Source organism: Maniola hyperantus, chromosome 5, assembly GCF_902806685.2.
Source record: "Maniola hyperantus chromosome 5, iAphHyp1.2, whole genome shotgun sequence".
Classification (NCBI taxonomy): domain Eukaryota; kingdom Metazoa; phylum Arthropoda; class Insecta; order Lepidoptera; family Nymphalidae; genus Maniola; species Maniola hyperantus.
In genome coordinates, this window is record NC_048540.1 from 14,014,878 (window position 1) to 14,041,467 (window position 26,590).

Genomic DNA, 26,590 nt, shown 5'->3' on the forward strand with positions numbered 1-26,590 from the left:
TTAATGGGTGGTGCGGGATTCCTATTTCTAAAACTTACTACAGTGCGACAAGGCTATCTTGGTGCGTGGCAAAAATTGGAACTAACGTTGCCGTCAAGTGTCCCCACGTGTCCCCTTTGTTCTTGTTTGAATATTCTTTGTTCTCCAACAGCGACCCCCTGTCAATGTCATTCAAGTGCCAAGAGTCTTGTCGCACTGTACATAATTATTATTGTTAAGTATAGGTACGTTTTCGTTGCTTAATTTTTTTTAAAATTTAATGCTGTTAGAGACTTAAGGCTGGGGCACAGGCGCGTTATTATAGGTCGATAATATGGCATGCGTTATTGCGATATCTGTTTTCAGTACATTTTGTATTAGGATGGTCATGTAGTTACACACTGCTGCGATAATACGTCCTACTTCCATTGCGGCGTTATTATCGCAGCAGTGTGTAACTACATGACCATCCTAATACAAAATGTACCCTTTACTTGAGAAAATCTGTCGAGTGCGAGTCGGATTTACGCACGAAGTGTTCCGCACTATCAAGCAAGAAATAACACTTATATTGACAGATAGACAGGCAGACACATTTTCGCATTTCATAAAACATTCGCACAGATGAAACCCGAACAAAAGGCACGAAATTAAAATGCGTTTTGTATATTCGGGTCCCGTGTTGCCGATACAAATAAAACGGCGATAACATTAATTCCAAAGTAAAATTTTGTTCGTTGCGGGGAACTTTTATTATTTTACTACCAGCACAGTTTTATGTTTGTATTGCATTATACTTTTGAATACTCTACCTTTTATATTTAGACTAGAGGATGCCCGCGACTTCCTCCGCGTGGATTTATGTTTTTTTTTAAATCACGTGGAAACGGGATGAAAATAAACAATACCCGTTTTAGGAATGCAACTCATGCAAGCTATCTTTGAACCCGTCAAAATTAGTTGGCCATCAAAAGGTAACAGACAAACACACTTTTGCATATACAATATTTTTTTCTGTTACGAACTAAGGTCTGCGTATCTGTATGCAACTTTAAGCACATATTCAGTGTAACTATGCAGTTACAACCGGTCGGAAATATCTGCGCACCTCGCTGGAATGCGCTTCCACTCGCGTTTCCCCGCAGCTCGCCCATTTTCGCCTATCTAGTACCCAAAGAGTATATAAACACTATGTTATACCAGTACCGTTGCCAGTACCAGTGCCAGTACCGTTGCCGACGCAAGCACGTTGCATGACGTCATTAAGACAGGTTCTCAGATATTTCAGACGGGTAGTACCATCGCGCACCGCTGCTGTAACTCGTTGTGTATGTTCCAGACTTTAGTGTACATTCCCATTTTTTACACGTGTTGAACAGTTCGAACCGAAAAAGAAACTATAAAACCAATACAAAATGCATTTACATTTATTTATTTGCTTGTACATTTATTTATTTGCTCCCCGTCTCGCCGATAGAAATAAAACGACACGGCGGGCGATATTAATTCGGATGCACACTTTTCCGTAAGCAAAATAAACAGTACAATAGCCGACTGATGGCTGGTGATTTGGCAACGTCCCCTATCGAGTCAATGTTCTACTCATTCTGACTATCAACTATGTCGTTTGCGCTTATAGTCTGAGAGATGGTCAATCATTTGTTGTGGCGGCACAAATACGCTATTTGACTATGACAAAAATATTTTTTTTAATATATTTTTTTAAAGATTATTAGCCATGTTAAATGATTAATATTCCCCTTTCCCCTCCAACTAAGCGTCAAGCTTGTGCTAGGAGTAGGTACGACAATAGTGCAACGGGCGGAGTTCGAACCGGCGACCTTTCGATTTTCAGTCCACTCCTTTACCCGTTGAGCTATTGAGGCTCTATTTTAGACTATATTTTCTCAATGATTATTAAATAGAGGGTCTTCCAAAATACGTAAAATCCACGTCCTTTGTTAGTTTTATGTGTGATAACCATTTTAAATTATCGATTAAACTAAAAAATGCATCAAATGATTGTGACGTCACATATCTGTATTTCACAGAATCTCGCATTAGTGTAGCGCGCGTTTTGATGTTTGATAAAAAGTTACTGATTTGACTAGCTGTCAAATATCGAATTATGGAAGCTAGGGGAGTTCCGGCCTCTATCTATGAAATTCTATCAATATATCTACTTAGACCTGTCTGGCGCAGTGATAAGCGCTGTTTTTATTAGTGGGAGGTCCCGGGTTCGATTCCCGGAAGGGGTTTGGAATTTTATAATATTATCTGAATCTCTGGTCTGGTGCGTCAAAATACTTCAGTGTTAAAGTAAAATGGATGAAGTTAAAAGCCTTTTTTAAAGCTTAGTTTCATTTACAGCCTCCAAAATCAAATCGAAAATTGTGTAAAATTAAAATCGGAACTACGGATTTTTTGATTTTGAATCAAGGAAGAAATCAAAGGATCAAAAGTCATATTGAACAAAAATATATAAAAAGAATGTTGTGACTAAATTACTAACTGAGTGACTGATATTTCAACGTACAGCCTAAACCACTCAGATTAGAAACTTGAACTTTTTACAGCAGGTTCCTTTTATAGCATGAGCACTTACAAATAAAGGATTTTTGGAAATTCCATTCCCAACAGAATTAAATGGGATGGTAAACAGGGATGGTATTTGGGCTTTCGATTTAACTCTAAGAAAATCGTGTTTGACAATTTTCGGAAATTCCCCTCCCTCGCTGATATTCGAAAATTCCACTTCAGCGAAGTTGGGGCAGGTCCGCTAGTCTATAATATTTCTATATCGCCAAAGAAAACCTTGGCTTGTTCTACCAGGTTATACAGGTTTGTGGGAAATGGAACGTAAGAGTATGTGAAAGTGATAATTATGCTTGGGAGAGAAAGGGAGGACACATAAAATGCATGATGGCCAGATTCGTAGATAAGAGGTGTGAGCCCGCTATGTGCTAAATATTGAAAATAAATAAAATAAACTATGCACCATCTCTTGGTCTAAGAGGTGTATTCGGAAATAGATTCACTCGCAAAGAGAAATGGTTTCGGTTTACGCGAAGAATATGGTTAGAATTATTTTCTTTACTACAGGGTTTTAGCTATGTCTGTGTGTGTAAACATTTATTAGGGCTGGAATCTCCCAAATTAAATTAAATTACGATTGTAGGTACTTAAACTTACCTGTTATTATACTTATTAGCTTTTCCCGCAACTTTGTCCACGTAATATTATATATATGCCTAATTAATTATAGCCTATAGAAATTGGGGTGTATTCGGTTATCAGTAAAAGAATTTTCAGAATCGGATCATATTTCAATTAAATCAGTTCCGGATATTGTGGACCAAGAGCGAGCACATGCCAAACTTTCGTTATTTTTTAAAAGCTGAAAGTTTCTCCGCGGATTGTCCGCAACACAGGGACGAACGATCAGCGACTATGAAGTTTGGATCGTGGTAGCTTTGGGAAATAACAGGTAATAAAGTTGTCAATTTCTTCGGAATACTTAGTATTAGAAATCACGTCATACGATCATGCATTGCCAGTTACTAATTAGTATCAGTACCTACACAGTCTTAGATGGAAGCGGGCTAACCTGGAAGGGGATGGCAGTTTTTAATAAACCCATGCCAGTCTGGTTTCTACACGGCCGTACCATAACGCTAAATCACTTGACGGCACGGCTTTGCCGGTGGGGTGGTAGGTAACTATAGCCACGGCCTCCCACCAAACCAGACCAGAAATTTAGAAAAATAAAATTCCAAATCTATGCCAGGAATCGAACCCGGGACCTTCCACTAATAATACTAGAACGCTTAACACTGCGCCAGGGAGGTCGTCAAAAGGGAGGTCCTTATTTGATTTAAACATTTGCACTGTTAGGTATAATAAGCCTTATTATAATTATATTGGCTGGTATGGCAAAATAAGGCATTTTATGAAATTATAGAATAAATAAATCACAAAAAAAATTATTGTTAAGGCATCAGAATACGATACAATAACCTCCATCCGAAAATTTCAAAATAGGTCAAAGGGAAAAATTCTTAGCGAAATAAAAGTAAGAATTAACTTTCGGGTCCTTTATATTCTTGGAATTATTTCGCTTCCAGATAACAAAAAGGAAGGGGACGTTAAAATACCAGTATTTTTCCCCATCCTTTCTGCAGAAAGAATTCTAAAAATAACTTATAAAAACTGCGAACACTAAGATGACAGCCCTAATGGGCGGCGATGTCGTTACAAATTAAAATGTGGATAGTAAACAAGGAGATATTTTCCGATGGACGCTCGATAGACTGGACGATATTGGTCGAACATCAATTTGTGTGGCATCCATATCCATACTGTAATATTATAAATGCGAAAGTGTGTCTGTCTGATGAAATTTCGTTAAAATCCGTTAAAGGGGTGGGCTGTGAAAAATCTTCTTTAATTACTGCTTTGAGACAAGCTATGGACGACAATCGAAGCATTCAAGCATAAAGACTTTGTACGTCCGCTTATAAAACGATTTTTATGAGCTTGATATTAAAACTTAGGTATTTGAGTTATAAGAAAAAAATTAATGATCGCAAAGCATCGCAAAGGCATTGTTAATCATAATTATTATACTTTAGCTGGTAAACGAAAATACCGATTGAGACACACTTTCACATTTTTAATATTGAGTATTCAAAGTACATTTCGTACATAGTGGATTTTTATACACCACAAATCCCAATTTCCTTTCCCCTTGCCTGCGTACCTTGCCCTCCTTCAATGCGACAAGATCTGTCAGGTTCTAGTTATAAGTAGTCAGTTCCTTCTTTCCACGTACATGCAAACTGTGGAATCAACTCCCATCGGCGGTGTTCCCATTAGATTACAACATGGGGTTATTCAAGGGGCGGACCTACAAATTCCTAAAAGGCCGGCAACGCATCGGCGGTTCCTCTGGTGCTGCAAATGTTCATGGGCGGCGGTAATCACTTAACATCAGGTGACCCGCCTGCTCGTTTGCTCGCTATCTCTATAAAAAAAAAGTAAATAGTTTAAGTGTAAACGTTTGTTTACTTAGACACTTAACGGTGGTTTCTCAGTCATTCGCTCCATACAAACGTAGATTGGTTCTATTTGAATATTAACCAATCAACTTCGATGTAATTTTGTAGAATATTTATATGCAGATTGTAAGATTTTCATTTAAAAAAACCAGTTTTAAAGTTATACGTGTTTAGAGATTTGTGTAAATTTCTTGAGAGCATGTTTCAAATTAATATTTTAACGGAAATCTGGAAATCACAGACATAGATATTCTGATATTAGTTTCATTGAGTTTCATCATCATGTTGAACCCATCGCCGGCTCACTACAGAACACGGGTCTCCTCTCAGAGAAAAGGGTTTTTGGCCATAGTCTAATCACGCTGGCCATGTGCGGATTGGTAGACTTCACACACCTTTGAGAAAATTATGTAGAACTCTCAGGCATGCAGGTTTCCTCACGATGTTTTACTTCACCGTTAAAGCAAGTGATATTTAATTACTTAAAACGCACATAACTCTGAAAAGTTAGAGGTGCGTACCCGGGATCGAACCCCCGACCTCCGATTAGAAGGCGGACGTCCTAACCACTAGGCTATCACAGCTTTTTTGATTTTCATTGAGTTTGGTTGGTAGGTATTCAAATGAGAATCAAATTACGTTTCTTTAGAGCGCACTACAAAATATAAACTCCTCTTAAGATAAGCGCTCATAACAATGAGGAACGATGTCGCTGGGAGTTAGAATTAGTGTCTGCTGAGCAAACTGTTATTTTCCAATGAGCGCGCGATGAAAAAATGGGTCGCAGGAAATGTTGGAGACGAATAAAAAAAACCGGCCAAATGCGAGTCAGGCTCGCGCACCGAGGGTTCCGTAGTACAGTCGCATTTTTTCGACATTTTGCATGATAAATCAAAAACTATGAATCATAAAAATAAATAAAAATCTGTTTTAAAATCCACAGGTAAAGTCCTTTCATAATTATGATACCCCACTTGATATACTTGGTTATCTAATTTGATAATTAAAAATACTAATAATTAGTTCATGACCGCAATTTAATTTTTTTGTGTGATGTGACTACAAAATCACGGTTTTCAGATTTTTCCTCTAATGTCTGCGAGAGGACCTACGTACCTGCCAATTTCATGATTCTAGGTCAACTGGAAGTACCCTGTAGGTTTCTTGACAGACAGACAGGCAGACAACAAAGTGATCCTATAAGGGTTCCGTTTTTCCTTTTGAGGTACGGAACCCTAAAAATCATTTTAATTACTGCTTTGAGACAAGCTATGGACGACAATCGAAGCATTCAAGCATAAAGACTTTGTACGTCCGCCTCTAAAACGATTTTTATGAGCTTGATATTAATAGATACTTGTTTGAGTTTTAAGAGAATTTTTAATGATCGCAAAGCATCGCAAAGGCATTGTTAATCATAATTATTATCATATACTTTAGCTGGTAAACGAAAATGCCGATTGATTTAAAATTTCGTTCACAGATTAGCAAGTTTTTTCGATGATTAAGCGAGAAACCGTTAAAGTTGGCATCTCTATGTGGTTGACAATCGACATCCAATATACTCGCAGGAAACGTTTTTGTTAAACGTTTCTGATACGAAACGCTAAGGTTTCGCTTAAGGGGGCTCAGGACGGTGCTTTCTTCATACAAACGTAGGAGGGTAATTACTACATTATTTGATACTGTACGCTCAAAACTAAGAATTATATCGATTAATCTCGTCATTATCTAGGTTTATTGATATAATGAAACATTGAAAAAAATATTGATTTTAAAGTTACGAGCCTCAAAAGATTCCTATTTTAACACTAAATTTGTGACAACTTTGGGCGTAAATAAATAAGATTAGGGGTATGAAAATTATAAAGAAATTTAACATTAGCCATAGTATATTTATTCATTAGTTGAAATAACTATACTTTGCAATTGATATCGGTGAAAATCATTGTGCCTCTCACCTTTCTCATACAATGTCGAGTGAAAAGCAAACCGGTTCGGTCGAGCGTACTGCGTCACCTTAAGGCACATGAGTATAGATATCATATTATCTTCAAGGTAATTGTGAATAGGCATCTTCTTAGCAAGCGCGCTCTAAAATATTATAAGTGCGAAAGTGTGTTTGTTTGTTGGTTTGTCCTTCAATTATGTCGCAACGGAGCAACAGATTGACGTGATTTTTTGCATAGGTATAATTATTAAAGACCTGGGGAGTGACATATAGGCTACTATTTATCCCGGAAAATCAAATAGTTCCCACGGGATTTTAAAAACTTAATTTCACGCGAACCAAGTTGCGGACATAACCTAGTGTTATAGATCTCCTGACATGATCGTCATGTTGGTATAAGCCACGGTGGTAAGTGGTAACTAATCACGACCGAAGCTTTTTTTTCCCACAAAAAAACACTTACAATATTGGTTTCTTCGTGCTCGTGCGCTTGGCGGCTTGTCTGAGCAATGCACATTCTCTGTCGTTAGTAGTCTAGTATTCTAGGTAGGTATATACTGGTATATAATATTACTAGCTGATGCCCGTGACTTCGTACGCGTGGATTTAGATTTTTTTTAATCCCGTGGGAACTTTTTCATTTTCTATATTTATTTACTCTATATGTTTTCTCACTTTTATAACATGGGTGGTGACAAAGTTTTATTCGAACCTGTTGTCCATGCTCAGTCTCTTCTGTTCTATTGTTCCAGGTTTCGCGATCGACGTCCCAGCAAGTTGTCCTAAGAGAGGCAACAAAGGCATTCGCAGGACGATATCGGTGCGAGGTGTCCGCGGACGCTCCTTCCTTTCACACGCAAGTCCGATCGGCTTATATACACGTCGTAGGTGAGTACATAGACATAATATATGGGAACTCAGAATAAATACCTGTACAATTTTTCCGCAAAGAATCAGCCTGGCTGTCCAGCACAGGCAGACGTTTTATTGATTTTTTCAATAACAAAAAGTGCGCGTATGCGTGCGGGCCGATTATTCCTTTGTAGAAAGAATCCTTTATAATGTTTACTTGTTCAAATTGACTTTTTAGGTTTGACTTGAACTGCGTTGGTATCAGATACGGATTTGAGCTTATCGATAAATTTTTAATTTTTGCAGGTTCCGTTTCTATCATTTCTTCAAATCGTATCAATACTGTACAGAGCACGATATTGACTAACTAATTTAATTGATTGATATTGGCTTCAAATGAAAAAAAAAATCAGACCTTCTTTTGTAAAATAGCCAGAACGTTATGAAAAGTTGGAACAACAGCAAGATATCATATTATATTGTAGAATCACTCAACTCAATCACTAAGATATAAATACAATCATTATAAAAATTATACAAATGACTATTATTATAATAATAGTTCCTTAAGTTAAGTATTACAATACAATACAAAAAGGCTAAAGCTAGCAGAAATCCTACTTGTGCGACCGAGAAATGGTTACTATTCAGACAGCTATTTTACTAGCTCGTTCGCCGGGAGGTAAGTAGTTGTCTGAAATATTTAAACGCCCTGCACACGCGCACAGCCTCCGCGCTAACCCAGTGCGGGTGAGTACGGGTGAAGTGCGGACCTCATACCCCGATTGTCATCTTGACCTATCGTGAGGTAAAAACTAATGGCATTACTATATTGTTTGCTTGCTAAATTATTGGTTAAAATCTTTATTTGTTGAAATTAAAATGCAGTATTTAAAATGTATATTTGTTTTTAAAATTAGAATAAACAATAACATGATTTATTTATTTTTAAAGAAAAGTAATATGTTCATTTTGCCGAGTAGTTTAGTCAAATTTAAATTAAATTACTATAATTTATTTGCTTACTATAAGAGCATAATGTTTTTGAAGTTGTACGGGAGTGGTGTGCAGGCTCGACCGTACCAAAGGGGAGATCTCCCAACGAGCAGTTGGTTGTGCTCGGTAGCGCCAGCTGGGCCGACGGTTATGTCTTGAAACTTCTATATATAGTCCAGATTGCAGAAAACTCCGTTAGTGCGATTACTATCGGCGGTACATTTGTTCGGGACTACGTCATCGATTGAACAGCGCCATCTAGTTTCTATTGTGGTAACCGCCACATCACTCCCCTCCGAGACGAACGCGTAATGTGAAGCAGTGAAGAGAGGTGGCGTTGTAGCGTGAAGGCGTGTTAAGGAAGTGCAATGGCTGCTAACCATCCAGAGAAGCGGTGGACCAGGACGCTTGTAGCTGGTGATGGAGTGCAGAGCCATTGTGCCCCGAAGCTGTGCTACATCCGTCTTACAGGCCTCGATGTGATTGCTGTTGCTGTAGACTTGGAGTTGGAGGAGACGTCGGGCTTGCGGTGTGTGATCCAAAGGTGTTGCGGTGTATGCGATCACCCTTGATCACGTTATGTACGCAGTGCGGTGGTGTGCGGTTGGTCTTCGATGACTTCGGCTGTTGTAGTGTGCGATTACTCTTGTATCAACGTCGGCTGTTGTAGTGTGCGACCACTCTTGATCACGTCGGTTGTTGAGGTGTGCGACCGTTCTTGATCACGTCGGGGTCACCAATGTACGGGAGCGGTGTGCAGGCTCGACCGTACCAAAGGGGAGATCTCCCACCGAGCTGGTTGTGCTCGGTAGCGCCAGCTGGGCCGACGGTTATGTCTTGAAACTTCTATATATAGTCCAGATTGCAGAAAACTCCGTTAGTGCGATTACTATCGGCGGTACATTTGTTCGGGACTACGTCATCGATTGAACAGCGCCATCTAGTTTCTATTGTGGTAACCGCCACAAAGTTACAAGTTAGAATTAGTGTATATTTGCAATTTCATTAACTAAAGATACTTGATTTGTCCCAAAATATTAAACGAAGACGTCCATTCGATAACCAAGTTATTGATAAACTTAAAAGTTTCAATTCAAACTGCCTGCTACTAGTTACTAACCACAGTGCGGCTGGTATGTTTTTTCTGCTAGCTTATTTTATATTCTTTTCCAAGCAGCACAATCAGCTTTATGTATCTTGTAACTTGAGCTACAATACAACGCTGATAGTGTATCGTATTTGCGCATCGTTGCTCTGGCGAAAAACATCCTTAATTGTAAGAGCCAAAAATTGGCATAAATGAAATAAAGCTATTTAAATTTAAATTTAAGTTTCTACTTTCAATAACCGCAACTGGTAGCTACAAACCACAGCGCGGCTGGCGTGTTTTTCCTGCTAGCTTATTTTATATTCTTTTCCGAGCGGCACAATCGACTTTATATTGTATCATGTAACTTGAGCTACAAGTAAATTAAATTAGTTGACGATTCAGAAGCACTTGTAAAAGTTTACTTGAATAAAAATATATTCTCTTCTATTCTAGTGTGTCGTATTTGTGCATTGTTGTTCCGGCGATAAACATTCTTATTTATAAGAGCCAAAAATTGGCATAAATGAATTTAAATTTAAATTCTAGTTTTAACTTTCAATGACCCCAACTGGTAGCTACAAACCACAGCGCGGCTGGGGTGTTTTTCCTGCTAGCTTATTTTATATTCTTTTCCGAGCGGCACAATCGGATTTATGTATCTTGAAACTAAACTTGAGCTACAACGTTGATAGCTTGTACTTGATGTTTACTTAGCCTTATACATTCCTTTTAGGGCTTTATTCTGTTTTACATGAACGTCTTTTTGATAACGCGGTCTTTGTGAATTAATTAATTAGCAATATTTTACATCTTATTATTATAATGTTCAAACTTTTATAGGTACTTACCTTGATTATTAAAATGATCTGGATCTAGAGTCTCAATAGCTCAACAGGTAAAGGAGTGGACTCAAAACCGAAAATGGTTGACGGTTCAAACCCCGCCCGTTGCACTATTGTCGTACCTACTCCTAGCATAAGCTTGACGCTTAGTTGGAGAGGAAAGGGGAATATTTGTCGTTTAACATGGCCAATAATTAAAATTAAAAAAAAGATTGCCTACGCAAGATTATCTACGGGAAAAACCGCAATATTAAAGGCTTAACCGGGGACTCTCCGCCACTTGCTCTATACCAATGTATACTAGCCTATCTGTTTAGCCGATTTTGACCATATTTGGTGCACATAATTATAGATTTTATCTCTGAGACAGACGTAGGCTAGGTAATTTTTATATAGGACAATCAAAGACTTACACGATTTTTAAAACCCTAATCCAATCAAGTGGACGAAGTCATGGGCATCAATTTTCACAGTAAATTTTTAAGCACAATTCCATTAGCGATGTTGTCGCATAAAAATCATCCGATATCCGGTACAATATTTTTATCCTCTTATGATAATAGTATGCCGCTAGCTATAATGAATTCTATTAAATCCCATCCAAGAGATTTGCATGTAAATTTGCGCGTATAAAATCCCAAGCGCAAAGTTATTAAAAACCGAGAACCCGGGTGAAAATTCATTGTGAACTCAATAATCGATATTAAGTTATTAAATATTCGATATGAAAATAAGTTCTCGAGGGGCGCTCATCGATTCATTTTATTTTGATTACCACGGTAATATTGAGGTAATGGAAGCGGAAAATGTGAAGAAAGATCGCCAATCGTTTTCGCGATCGCTATGTTATATTATTTCCTTTATCTTCAAAGCTAAGCTGGTGCAGCTTTTCGATTGAAGTCATTTTGAACTTTTTGAATATACCTACCTACTTTAAATAGAAAAGAAAGAAAGAAAGAAAGAAAACTGGTTTATTCATCTTATGCCTAAGGTATAAACAAACTTAAAATTAATGGTTAGTAGATAGTAGTTAGTAGATAATAAGAAGTACTTAATAATTAATTAAATCTAAAAGGATAACCTCCTCCTCGATTTGTTAACAAATCGACGCGAATTTTTGTTGAATTGATTTTGATAAGAGGTACAGGGATAGCTGGCATCCCAGGAAAGGCTGCTTTTTGTCCCGAAAAAAATAATATAATATAATAAAAATAATCTCACGGGATCTTTTGAAAATTTAAATCCACATGGACGAAGATGCCAACCTCATACACATAAGTTTAAGCCCGTTTGTTATTCATAATTATGTAATGTTCTTAGGCCGCCATGATGTATGATCAATTGTTTCACTGTTACCATATTTTCAGCAGTTTCCCATTAGCCGAGGCAGGCAGGTGTGCGCGGAGCCGTAACGATCCACTCTGACACTTCGTACATATTAAAAATGCGAAAGTGTGTCCGTCTGTCTACTAGCTTTTACGTCCCACCCGTTTAACTGATTTTGACGAAATTTGGTACAGAGATAGCTTGCATACCGGGGACGGATATAAGTAAGCTACTTTTTATTCCAAAAAATCAAAGAGTTGCTACGATCCACGCGGATACAATTCACGGGTATCATCTAGACTAGTACATTATATTCTTAGGCCGTGATCATAAAATTGTTTCACTGTTACCATATTTTCAGCAGTTTCCCATTAGCCGAGGCAGGCAGGTGTGCGCGGAGCCGTAACGATCCACTCCTGACACTTCGACGCCTCCAGACGACTCGTTTACTGAAAATTACGTTACGACGAACTTCATACAGTTTCATAGTTACGTGCTCAATGTTCAACTGGTATTTAACGGCTGTAGTTGAGCAATTCTATATTAAGGCAGTGGTCCGACCGCCGACGATGAACGAGAAACGCGTAGAACTAGAAACTATTGTTATCTTATTGAAGTTAGTTTAATGAATCAGACAATATTTGACACATCCGATGTCACGCAATCTGTGGTGGGGTAGCCATCTTGATTCGATTTGTATAAATACGAGTGTTTGACAGTTATTACTTCAGTCGCGGATGGAGCGCGAGCCCAGCACTTGCAGGGCATCGCGCCATACCATCGGCGCCCACCGGACATGAGAGGCCTGCCACGTGACCTTACCACCTGATCGACCCATCGCTTCCTCGCCGCTGGCTGACGGGCTACATCTGGCGGGCTCGACCTCGCTGAGCGGCGGGTTGTAAGCCCACGGACATACCACGTCGCGCTGCAGTAACCGATCGCCCGCGATCACACGCGGACTTGATCGAACCGCAGCGGGCCCACCGGATTGACACCACTGACCAGTGGTCACACCCCGTGACCAGGCGGCGTTGCCACCACTGAAGGGGGCCATCACCCCAAACAGTTACCCCGGGACCCGCGAGGGTCCGCGTGGACGACCCGACTGCGTATTACTTCAGTCTCGTTCCGACTCGAGACTCGACGACTATTAAATACTTTTGTGTTTAGGTCGCTATTTTGATTATGTGGTTGCAATAGCAATTGTGCCCTAATCAAGTAAATATTGCAGTTAGGTTATTATAAAGATTAAAACTCTCAATAAGCCTCTACGCGTTGTGATCTATATCCACGTGCAAGCTTTATATGAGGGAACATTTTAATAACTTATTAAACTAGTTAAATTTAGCCTTTTTTTCTGACTATAAGCGAGTGTGCAAGCGCGACGAGAGATTACTCGCGCCATTCACCCGCGGTCGCTCAGTCCTGTGCAAACCTGCGCGCGCGTTTCACGTGTTCAAGCGAGCGAGCATCGCTGAACGAATATCGCTGAGCGAGTTTATTTTTGAAAGCTCGTCGCTCAGCGATAAAATTAGTAAAGCAAGTCGTCGCCGGCAGTGTGAACAGTCACAGAGCAACTTTTGATTTATGCATCTCTTTCGTTTACACGGAATGTACATTTATTGTGCGTTTCTTGAGAGAGAAAATCGCCGATCGTTAGTCGTTTTCTCGCCGGCAGTCAGATCACTGCCTAAGTCTTTATAGATTCGATAGAGCTAGTATAGAATAACCTGCAAAACTACTGCAGTAGGTACCTACTGACTTGTGTTACAAAATTGCTGAAAGTGTAGATAACTTTGCAACAATCCACACGAATGTTATAAATGTGAAACTATGTCTGTCTGTCTGGCTGTCTTTTACCTTTTCACGGCTTCTATTTTACCGATTTTGATGATTTTTTAACTGAGATAACTTACATCCTGGAGACCCACCTGGATGGAATTAAAACCACTTAAATCAAGAAGTTTCTACGAATTTTTTAAAATCTATATCGTATGGGTTTAGATTTTGAAAATTTGTAGAAACCCATGTCGTTGGAATCGTAATCGTCTAAACTCTACAGTGACTAACAAAAATGGAGTAGTAGGTAAATCAGTAGGTACCCTTATTATAAATGCCAATGTGTGTTTGTTGGTTTGTCCTTCAATCACGTCGCAACGGAGCGACGGATCGCCCTGATTTTTCGCATGGGTGTAGATAAAGACTTGGAGAGTGACAGGCTACTTTTTATCCTGAAAAATCAAAGAGTTCCCAGGGGGTTTTAAAAAACCTAATTTCACGCGGTAGAAGTCGCGGGCATCAGCTAGTTATGACAATAAATATGAGATTAAAACGATTTCCATTATGCATTTATGTCAGCTAGCAGTAAAAGGGACGTTATGACATCAAAAAAGTTTGTAAACTGGTTTAGCCATTGACTTATATATTACTTCGTAAGAACAGGGCCATTGAACAAGCAAAATGGCACCGACTCATTGGTTCTAAAATGTTTATTTAGCACCAATGCGACCTCAGTGACGTCTGGATTTCAAACGGGTCATTCATTAGTATCTAAGAGGTGGCGCTGATTTATTTGGTTCCAAAACCGTGAAAAATTTTGTTCGCTTGGGCATATCTTGTCATTTATAACTATGGGTTTAGCATACCTGTCTACAACCTGCCTACAAGTTATCTAGTTTAGTCGTGAAACTATTCGAAGCACTGTCAGTTTTGCGGTATCTGGAACTACTAAATTTTGAAGTTTTGTCATGTTTTGCTTGCTTTGCTTTGCCTATTGATAAATTGTTTGTTAGTAAGTTTAAGTTTATTCTAGGTCGCTATTATTAATCTGCATCCATCAACTGATGTTTCGGAAATGTAACATTTTAAGTACTTTTAATAGTCTTTTAACCAAATTTGGTTAGGTATATCTTTAAACAACTGATCAAAAATTTAGTGTGCGTTACTGCAGTGATTAAAAAAAACAGGAAGTTCTCTTTTCGACTCTTACTAGGTTTTTAATAATCCCTTTTGGTCTTTTTGATTTACCCGTGATAAAAGTATCCTATATCGGTTACAAATTGCATCAAATCCGTTTAATAAACGGATGGGCCGTGAAAAGCAAGCAGATAGACAGACACACTTTCACGTTTATAATATTAGTATGGATTTTGTGGTAACGGTTGTTTTAAGCCTATTCCATTTTCGTGCATCAGTAGGTACCCTTATTATAAATGCGAAATTTTGTTTGTTTGTTGGTTTGTCCTTCAATTACGTCGCAACGGTGCGACGGATTGGCGTGATTTTTTGCATGGGTATAGATAAAGACCTGGAGAGTGACATAGGCTACTTTTAATCCCGGAAAATTAAAGAGTGCCCACGGGATTTTTAAAAACCTAATTCCACGCGGATGAAGTCACGGGCATCAGCTAGTAACGAATAATAAAACGGAACCGCCTGCAAAAGCTAGTCGTTAATTAAAAACAAAATGAATGCCTGCAGCAAGTCACACTGTATTCAAATAGTTCACACGTTCACACGGATTGTGACACATTTTAATTAAACTTACAGTATTGCCGGGTGCAAGCATTACTTATTCAATAGTATTTAAAAATAGTTCTGCATAAAGTTGTTAGTTGTAAGTTCTGCAGGTGTTCATAGCAGCATAACGGCCCACTTCCGACGCTTCGAGCCGCCTTGTTTACTGGAAATTAGGTTGCGTCCAACTTTGTACACTTTCATTGTTTCATGCTCGCCTAGTACTTCCATTCAAGTATAACCACAGTTCACGTCAGTTATTAAACTTCGAGGCTTCACCTACACTGGCAGGCATCAAATGTAGGTAAACTAGGTAGGCTATGAAACAACTAGGTATGTGACGTGCGCGGCCATCGCGTCGTGGCAGCATGACAAAGAGGAGACAAAGAGTTTAAAATATTAATAGCTATGCAGCATCTTAAAATAAATGCTGCTAGCAGCACCGTCCACGTCCGAAGCTTCGACGCAACGCCTTGAGCAGCCTTGTTTACTGAAAATAAGGTTGCGTGATGCGTCCAACTTGATACATACATGCTTGCCTAATATTTTTATTCATTTATGGAGAAAAACAATCTTAGGTCTATGAATTATTATCTAGTATCTAGTACTTTTATGACGTCTTTTACTCAGTTCCATCGAAATATGGCCAGAGTATGGAGATATTTCCTTCTGGCTATATTTCGATAAAACTGGCCTAGCCTTAAGTTCCTTCACTTACCGTATTTTAAAATAGTTCAGCATAAAGTTGTAGGCAGGTGTTCATAGCAGCATAACGGCCCACTTCCGACGCTTCGACGCCTCGAGCCGCCTTGTTTACTGGAAATTAGGTTGCGTCCAACTTTGTACACTTTGATAGTTTCATGCTCGCCTAGTACTTTCATTCAAGTTTACTCTAGGTGCGGTAATAGCACCTACTTACTTTTGCCGCAGCAATGCTGTAACGCTATTTATAATTCCTGGTAGGATCAACTTAGGCTATAATGCACAAGAAACAACAAAGTTAATTCGTTGTAATCCGCCAAAACAAACAAATCTATACGTGTAGCATGCAATATGCAGCACCCGCCCAAAGCATTTGAAGATAGTGGGAGTTTTCTAGGTAAGTATAGCAGAAACAACTACAGTAGTACCTACCTAATATTTTTTAATTAGGTACATTGAACGCGAATGAAATTTAGCCGCTACGATTTTCATTATTTTCAACCGCAACTCTCCACGGCCATTAGGACAGCTCCCAAGATAAGTTTACGATGCTGTGCTGTATATGGAATAATATTCAATATTACGGTTATACCCATATACCACTAAAGTATTTCACTAACGCTGGCTTACTGGTAAGCTGGCTTTATAAAAGATATTTTATGCTGGAATCTTTTAAACCCGCTTTGCTGACTACGGCCCGACATAGTTTTAAATGTCTCTTGTTGTTCTACTATTCTTCTCAAGATCTGTTTTTGTTATATTTTTAATTTAACTGGGTAGTTTACTGTAGCCTTCAAACTTATTGCGTCAAATATAATGAGCCGGGCTCACGATGAGGGCTGGGTACTGTAACTTTTAAATTAAATACGATGCAAACGTTTTGAGATCTCACTCGCCATTTTAGCTCTATGTCTAACTATCATGTCAAAAGTACGGTTCATACTTTGACATGACAGTCGATACATAGGGCTAAAATGGTGAGTGAGATCTCAAAATGTAGGCAGTTATTTTAAAGTTAAATGCAGGTTTTGAATCTTATCATACAGCTTCTTATACTACAGAAACTTCGAAACTACAGAAATATAATCTTAGGTATTATTTGTACCAGTCTAAAGGTATGATTCCGAACCACGCTGCACGCAGCAGTGCTGCCACAACAGTGTGTCGTGGCACTACTGGTCCCCATACAATCTCTATAAGCTTATATGTGATTACATTCCGAGCTAGGCAGCAATGTTCCGCTACATTGCTGCCGCGACATTGCTGTCTAGCTCGGAATGTAATCTCATATAAGCTTATAAAGATTGTATGGGGACCAGTAGTGCCGCGACAGCACTGTTGCGGCAGCACTGCTGCGTGCAGCGTGGTTCGGAATCGTACCTTAAGACTTAGATACGACGTAGGTATATTTACGAAAACCTGACAACCCATAGCCACATATAATAATTTACTAAAACGTGTCTACAAAATTTAATTGAGATTGATCAACAATCAAATAAGAGTTATATATTTGAAATGTCGCATCTAAAAATATACGACCAATCATTTAGAACCTTTTGAAACACTCAGTTTTCACAAGTGAAAAACAAAAGCAATCAGTAGACGAGTTGCAATCCTATTCCGTGCAATATTGGTCGTAGATAAAATTACAAATAGCAATACGGGTATTTCTCTTTTATAGTAGGTATAATTAAATTCTTCTACATTTAATAAAAGTTAATTGCACTGTGTACTCACAATCCAAATTGCCTTCTAGAAGTTCTAATATAACTACCGGCCAAGGCGAGTCAGACTCGCGCACCGAGGGTTTCGTATTCGGGTAATTTTTTCGAAATTTTGCACGATAAAACAAAAACTGTTATGCATAAAAATCAATAAAAATCTGGTAAAGTTCTTTTATATGATACTACACTTGGCGTAGTAGGTACTCTTACTTTGTAAATTGAAAATACCAATTATTTTGTTCATGAACACATTTTTTTTTGTGATGTACAACCACATCTTGCCATAAGCCATCTAGTCCACCTTCCGTCTCTGTGGCAAGATAGCGGGGTATATTTATTAATTACCTATTATTGAATAATAATTATTCAATAGTAGTTAATAATTCATAAAACTAATCTTTCATGATGTTCAAAAAGTGTACACTAGGTACCTCTTTACTTACTAAACAAAATATTTGAATTTGACTTTAAGCTCCTTAAAGCAAATATCACCACTTATCACTATTTTTAACCGACTTCAAAAAAAGGAGGAGGTTCTCAATTCGTCGGAACCGATTATCTTCAAACATAGCACGAAGAAATTAATAAATCATAATTCAACTCTAACACTAGTGATTCATATTCCTACGGTAGCCGGCTATCCAGCCAAGATTATTATAATCCAAAAAAGCCCTATCGCAACAAACCACTAAAGATTATTCCTGTCCCGTGCCGAATAATCCCACGTCTTACCTCTAAATCACTTTCAGCAAATGGCCGACGGCCCCGCTGGACTTAATTTGAATATAATAGCTACAGTCTGTCCAGGGGCGAAGGTCTTCCTAAATTTGAGACGACGTCGGACTACCTAACGTTTATTAACTGAGCAGGGAAGGCGCTGATTATTTATTTACATAAACTCTTATCTTTATTCTATTTTTTAAGTTGATTATAAAATATTGTGCTCAGGAACTTTTCGATCTTGTCCCCCCCTCACCATTTTATCACCGTACCGCAAGACATTGGGCGAGTTTCCATCCTTATGTCGTTATGTCGTCGACATTCTATCTACACACACGAAACGTTTTGCGTCATCATTCCTCATGCACATGGAACACTCTTCCACGATCTGTGTTTCTGTAGTGCTATTACGCTAAAAAACCAAAAAAAAAAACCCTCTAAAACCATCTTCGCCTTTCTAATGGCTAAAAGGTTGGATGGATTCAAAGTCTATAACGGACACAGGTACAAACAATCTTTTGGGTTTTTATACAACGTTAATTTTAGTATACGCAAAAACCGAAACACGTGTCGAATATTTTTACATAAAGAATATAAATATACAAAATTTCTAAATTATTTAATAAAAATTTACGAAGTTATAAGCTTGTTGTGTTGAGTTGGTGTTCTCAAAAAACATGGTCACCCCAAGCAAGTGGCTGTGAGCGAACGGGACGGCTGGCGTCGATCGTGCGCCTCTCGCTTGCGCATGAATCAGCTGCGGTCATTCCACAAGGTGCTCAAACTTATTTATTGGTCAAAATATAAACCGTAGTAAAAAGGATTCTGTTACTGATTCTGAACACACTACGTTCAGGTTTTGCGTATACTAAAACTAACATTGTGTAGTAAGATTGCCTACTTTAAATTTTTTACAATTAGTACCCATATACTTTATTTATTTATTATAAACGTGAAAGTGTGTTTGTTTATTGGTTTATTGGTTTGTCGGCTTGTTGGTTTGTCCTTCAATCAAGCAACAGATCGACGTGATTTTTAGCATAGGGTATAGTTAAAGACCTGGAGAGTGACATAGGCTACTTTTTATCCCGGGAAATCGAAGAGCTCCCACGTGGTTTTTAATAATCTAAATCCACGCGTACTTAGTCGCGGACATCAGCTAGTACTTAACTAAAAATCTATTGCTTCTACTTTAAAATCACTTTAGCCATTGGCCCTTTGGAATTAATTTGAATATAATATCCACTGTCCAGGAGTAAAGGTCCGCACAGATCGGCGACAACGTCTGACTACGTAATGTTGATAAACTGCTCTAAGCGGAAATGTGTCGATGATTTATTTACATAGACTCCGACTTGGCTGGATTTATTGGACCAGCGTAAGATGATCTCGCCGATCCCCTTTGTTGGTATTTCTTTAAGCAAAATAACGCTACCAATTTACCAAATATCCAGTCATGAATATAATTATCACATTTTCTAGTGATATATTTAGATTTTAGATCACTAACTAAGCTCCGCCAGTCGTTCTACCTTTATCACGCCCCAGTTTCACACGGGTAACTTAATACGATTTTCGTAGGGATCTTTATTTTATTACAAATAAGATTTAGCCTATGTCACTCAGGAATAATGTAGCTTCCTGCTGGTGAAAGAATTTTCATTTCATTTCAAAATCGGTTCAGTAGTTCCGGAGATTATTTCCATACACACTTTACCTTTTTATAATATTAGTATAGACTAGCTTATGCTCGCGACTTCGTCCGCGTGGACCACACAAATTTCAAAACCCTATTTTACCTCCTTAGGGGTTGAATTTTCAAAAATCCTTTCTTAGCGGATGCCTGCGTCATAATAACTATCTGCATGCCAAATTCTAGCCCGATCCGTCCATTACTTTGAGCTGTGCGTTGATAGATCAGTTAGTCAGTCAGTCAGTCAGTTAGTCACCTTTTCCTTTTATATTTTTAGATTAAGAGCGGTTACGCACTCAACAGATCCAAGTCCGTGAAAATACATAGATATAAAAACTCGGACCGAACTCGCATATTGCTTACGCACTAATTCGATTTTTGATCCACATCCAAGCTATTCAGTGGACATCTTGTCACATTATGTCCGATTTGAATTCGAGGCACATCCGAGATATTCTCACGGATGACGGAGAGAACTCGGATGACGGAAGACGTACGACGTTATATTTGACGTAAGATTTTTTTTCTTTATCACCTGGTATCTCGCAAAGCCACCATGATCCAACCTTCACAGTCGCTGATTGTTCCCCCTGTATTGGAGATAATACGCAGAGACACTTTCAGCTTTTATAAAATAACGAAGGTCTGGCACGAGCTGACTCTTAGTCATAGTAGTCAGCCATAAATTTAATTATCACATTTTCTAGTGATATATTTAGCTTTTAGATTATTAATTAGGCTTCGCCAGTCGTTTTGTCTCTATCGTTAATGAATGGAATTTTGTAACGACTTTAATAATGCGCGATCGATTAATTAAGGTACCAATAATTTTGAGTATTTAATTACTGAATAGTTATTAGTGAGTTCCTTACATGATGTAGCTATATTAAGTTCGCTGTTGCTTTAAGCCGCAGTCGTTTTAAATCATTTATTAGACAGGAATCTGTTATATTGATTTCGCTTTACTTCGTCTTCAATCTTCTTCAGCGAGTAAATTCCGAGTATTTTAATATGATCCATCAAAATGTGGGCTTCTATATTATTATTTGTATAGATTTATTTTTCTTTTCTGAAAATCATTGATAGAAGCTAGCCTTAGTTTGTGGTAGTAAGTATCTTGCTTGGTAATAATAAAGGTATATGGCAGTTTAATGAAACCTGACCCCTAAATTGGTTTCTACGTGACATCGTACCGGAACGCTAAATTGTTTGACGGCACGACTTGTAACGAGCCATGACTAATAAATGCTGAGTTCAGGTCTTTTTTACCCGACTGCGGCAAAGCCTAAAGGAGGATTATGTGTTTGACCTGTGTGTATGTATGTATGTCCGTTCCTATGTCCGTTTGTAACCGCTTAACGGCTCAACCGATTTCGATAAGCGATACATCATTAGATTTGTCATAATTTTTTTTTTGCGCGAGTGTCACTACTAAGCTTAAATTCTTAGAAATCAAGATGGCGGATTATATGTGCTTTAATGTGCGGGCTAAAAAAAAAAGTTTTTTTTTCAAGACTCAAGTGGGATATCAAAATAGGGCTTTAAAAGGCGAGTACGAAAATATACCTATATAATTTTCGGGTTTTGCCACACATTATACAGTTTATTCTGGCGCTTCTTCTGCTTAAGGTCTTTTGTGGCTTTAATGCTTAGTTATTAGAGGCGCTGGGATAACCAAACCCGTAGATATAACTGGTAATGTGTGGTACAACTTTCAAAAATAAACGCTATTTCTTTTCTTTTCTTTAATGTATTTAGAGCTTCAATAGCTCAACCGGTAAAGGAGTGGACTGAAAACCGAAAGGTCGACGGTTCAAACCCCGCCCGTTGCACTATTGTCGTACCTACTCCTAGCACAAGCCTGACGCTTAGTTGGAGAGGAAAGGGGAATATTAGTCATTTAACATGGCTAATATTCTTTAAAAAAGAAAAAAAAAAAATGTATCGAATGCACGCTTCGTAAAAACATCCAATGCAATCAACGTTGGAGGGAGACGTAATTACATCCAGCAACAGATGGGTCTAGGTACCCGACTCTACTAATGAAGTGACCTCCTTTTGTATCTAGGCTTAATCACGACCGTTTTTTAGCTTAGCTTTTTTAGTCGTCACAAAAATATATATACTTATAGTTTACAACTTATAAATCTGACCTTAAAAATTAAACTAAATATTCCTTAAGTTTGTTTTCTACTAGATGATGCCCATTATGTACATTTTTTTGTGATTTAATAAGAAAAAACCGGCCAAGTGCGAGTCAGACTCGCGCACCGAGGGTTCCGTTCTACAGTCGTATTTTTTCGACATTTTGCACTATAATTCAAAAACTATTACGCATAAAAAATTTTTTTTTTTTTAGAATGTACAGGAAAAGCCCTTTCATATGATACCCCACTTGGTATAGTTATCTTACTTTGAAAATTGAAAATACTAATTATTTGTTCATGAACACTTTTTTTTTGTTATGTGACCACAAATTCAAGGTTTTCGGACATATTCCTTTACTTGTGCTATAAGTCCTACCTACCTACCAAATTTCATGATTCTAGGTTAACGGGAAGTACCCTATAGGTTTTCTTGAGACAGACAACAAAGTGAACCTATAAGGGTACCTTTTTCCTTTTGAGGTACGGAATCCTAAAAAGAAAAGATTAGGTAAGTAGATTTATTTTTCTAACCATTTTTAAAACAGCTACGAAGCCAACTAAACATTTTTCTTTCAATCGTACCTACTCTACTACACAGTAATGAGAAAATGAAAAACGCAATCCGTGGCCCGAGTTACAATTCTATTCCTTGCAACATTGACTCTAGTTTCAGATATAGTGAAATACCTACGCAGTAGCTAAGAATTTTTCTATTACAGCAAAATTAAATTCTTTCCGTATTTAATTAAAAGTCTATTAACTTATGTTTTCTCGTGTTTCTGTTTTCTTTACTCAATAAACTATATAATTATCAACTAGCTTATTCCCGCGACTCCGTACGCGTGCACTATACAAATTTTGAACCCCATTTTACTCCCTTAGAGGTCGAATTCCAAAACCCTTTCTTAGCGAATGTCTACTTCATAATAGCTATCTGCATGCCAAGTTGCAGCCCGATCCGTCTAATAGTATGAGCTGTGCGTTGATAGATCAGTCAGTCAGTCAGCTTTTATAATGTATACTATCTGCTTTTAGGCTGAAGGAACACATCGCTAGTAAACTTGCAGAGTTCTCCATAATGTCCTATCGACAGTACAGTACAGTAATGTCCTATACACAGAACGGGTCTCGTTTCAGTATGAGACGGTTTGGCCATAGTTCTCCACGCTGGCCAAGTGCGGATTGGCAGACTTCACGCACCTTTTGAGAACATTATGTAGAACTCTCAGGCATGCAGGTTTCCTCACAATGTTTTCCTTCACCGTTAAAGCAAGTGATATTTATTTTACTTAAAACGCACATAACTCCGAAAAGTTAGAGGTGCGTGCCCAGGATCGAACCCCTAACCTCCGATTAGGAGGCGGACGTCTTAACCACTAGGCAATCACAGCTTTACTTGCTAATCAAACAGTAGGCGTAGCCTGATGATGATGATGATGATGATGATGATAAAATACCTGTTATATTATTTGGTTCAAACATAAGGACCATATGATGAAGAAATAGGGTTTTTCCCCGAAATCTCATTATTACGCGATCCTTCATCAAATTATAGGTGGGCGTAAAAACAATAGCAATTCCACCTAATAAACTGGACACGTATCAACTTATTAAGGTGAAACAAAAACTAATAAGCAAGGAGGCCACCGTAATATTTGTTATGAAAAAAATACCTTCTACATTTTTTTTTGTTGCTAACGGCTATATTATCTAATCCCATTAATAATACCTACAGTTATGGAACGAATATTTCATGAAGATTTAATAATAACTATCTTATGCTCACGATTTCATCCGCGTGGACTACACAATTTGAAACCCCTATTTCACCCCCTTGGGGATTAAATTTTCAAAAATCCCTTTTTAGCGGATGCCTACGTCATAATAGCTATCTGCATGCCAAATTTTAGCCCGATCCGTTCAGTAGTTTGAGCATTGATAGATCAGTCAAAAACCCCAAAAAAATTGTTTTGGGGTCTATATCGATAATAATGATTCCCCCGATTAAAATTTTCAAAATATATTTAATGTACAAAAATTATCCAGTTACAGTTTTTTTTTAATTTATAAAATTTCTCTTTTTTTAATTCATTTATTCAGTTTAAACACGATACACTTACAGAATTTTCCAAATCGTGTACATGCTATTATAATCTAATTACCTTTTGGAGTGCAATAATGCATAACATTTCATTCATTAATTCATTTGGGATGGGAAAACAGAAACTACTGACTCGTATAAGCTTTTAATGTTTTGAAATATAAATATTAACAATATAATTATGTTTGCTTAATTATTATGGTTGCTGAACTTAATTTAATACCTAATGATTTTATATAGACAGTAAAAATATTGGTAACAATTCCTAATTTACCAATATTTTTTATTGTTACCAATATTTAGCAATTTTATTGTTGCGGTCAATTTAGAAGATTTATTTAAGACTCCTTTATTTCTTTTTTTATTATTATTATTCATTAACTTATACCTGCGACTTTGTCCGCGTGTACTACACATATTTCAAACCCCCATTTTACCCCCTCGAGAAAAAAATTTTAAAAAATCCTTTCTTGGCGGATGTCTATGTTATAATAGCTATCTGCATGCCAAATTTCAACCCGATCCGTCCAGTAGTTTGAACTGTGCGTTGATAAATCAGTAAGTCAGTCAGTCAAATTTTCCTTTATATATTTAGAATTTAGATTTAAATTATAGGCACACACTTGACCACAATCGCACCTGGTGGAAAGTGATGATATGGCTTAAGATGGGTCGCATATTGTATTTATGGAGTTATTTATTTGTATGTATAAAAACGACACTAACTTTTACCTTTGTCCCTCACACTATAAGTAGGTAACGGAGAGCGTTTTCAGTAATTAGACGATACATCCTGCGAAAAGGATATTACGTTAAATGGCTCTATTTATTGTCTCTTTCCAGCTTGACTGGAAAAAATGAGACGGCATTAACATTAATGTCTTAATGGTCGGACTTGGTGTTTCTTTTACGTACAAGAACTACAATAAAAATCGTGGAGAATCAAGAAATACGGTAAGTACTTGACTTTGATCTGATTGGGGGGATTGTTTTTACACGACTGCCCAAAAAAGGATTGTAATGTTTTCATGGTGTATGTATGTATGTAAGTTTGTTTATTCCACCATAACTTGTAAATGCCTGAAAAGATTTGTTTCAGTGAATTGAGACGGATATGAACAGTACGCGGCAGAAAGTAATGTACATCGACCTTTAGGAGGAAATAGAGGATTTGTAGAGCATTTTCTCTGTCGTTGAAACTGACAAAACGTCACATGGGTATGAGTGACAGAGACAACGCTCTACAAAGCCGAAATGCCATTTTAAAGGCTGATGTACATTACTTTCTGCCGCGTACTGTAGACTATTTTTGTTCCGGTAAATCAAGGAGTTTCCACGGGTTTTGTAGGGTTCCGTTCCCGAAGGGTGCCATTGGAACCCTATTACTAAGAGTACGCTGTCTGTCCGTCTGTCCATCCGTCGGTCCGTCTGTCTGAACGTAGGTATATCTGTCTGTCTGTCAGCGTGCTGTGTCTCATGAATAGTAATATGGATGGTACGGAACCATTCGTATGCGATCTGATACGCGCTTGATCGGTTTTCAAATAAATCCACGTGGATGAAGTCGACAGCACCATTTCATATTACAAACACTACCCATATAATAAATGCGAAAGTGTGTTTGTTTGTTGTTTTGTCCTTCAATCACGTCGCAATTGAGCAACGGATTGACGTGATTTAATGCCTGGGGTATCTGGGTATAGTTTTTTTTAATTATTATTAACGACATACAAATAAATTAAATATTAGGTAGCACGCATTGCAAAAAACCACAGTGGTTTGACCCTCAATTAAAGACCTAGAGAGTGGCATATGCTACTTTTTATCCCGGAAAAATCAAAGAATTCCCACGAGATATTTAAAAGCTGCAATTCACGCGGACTACGGACCA

At 37.9% G+C, this 26,590-nt stretch overlaps 1 protein-coding gene across 1 annotated transcript in view; it reads left to right on the forward strand.

The window, feature by feature from the left end:
- LOC117982145 (uncharacterized) overlaps positions 1-26,590 on the forward strand; it is a 328,575-nt gene that overhangs the window by 155,416 nt on the left and 146,569 nt on the right. Inside the window, exon 4 of the mRNA XM_034968440.2 lies at positions 7,740-7,875. Within this exon, the coding sequence (XP_034824331.1) occupies positions 7,740-7,875 (136 nt within the window). The remainder of the gene's footprint in view (positions 1-7,739; positions 7,876-26,590) is intronic.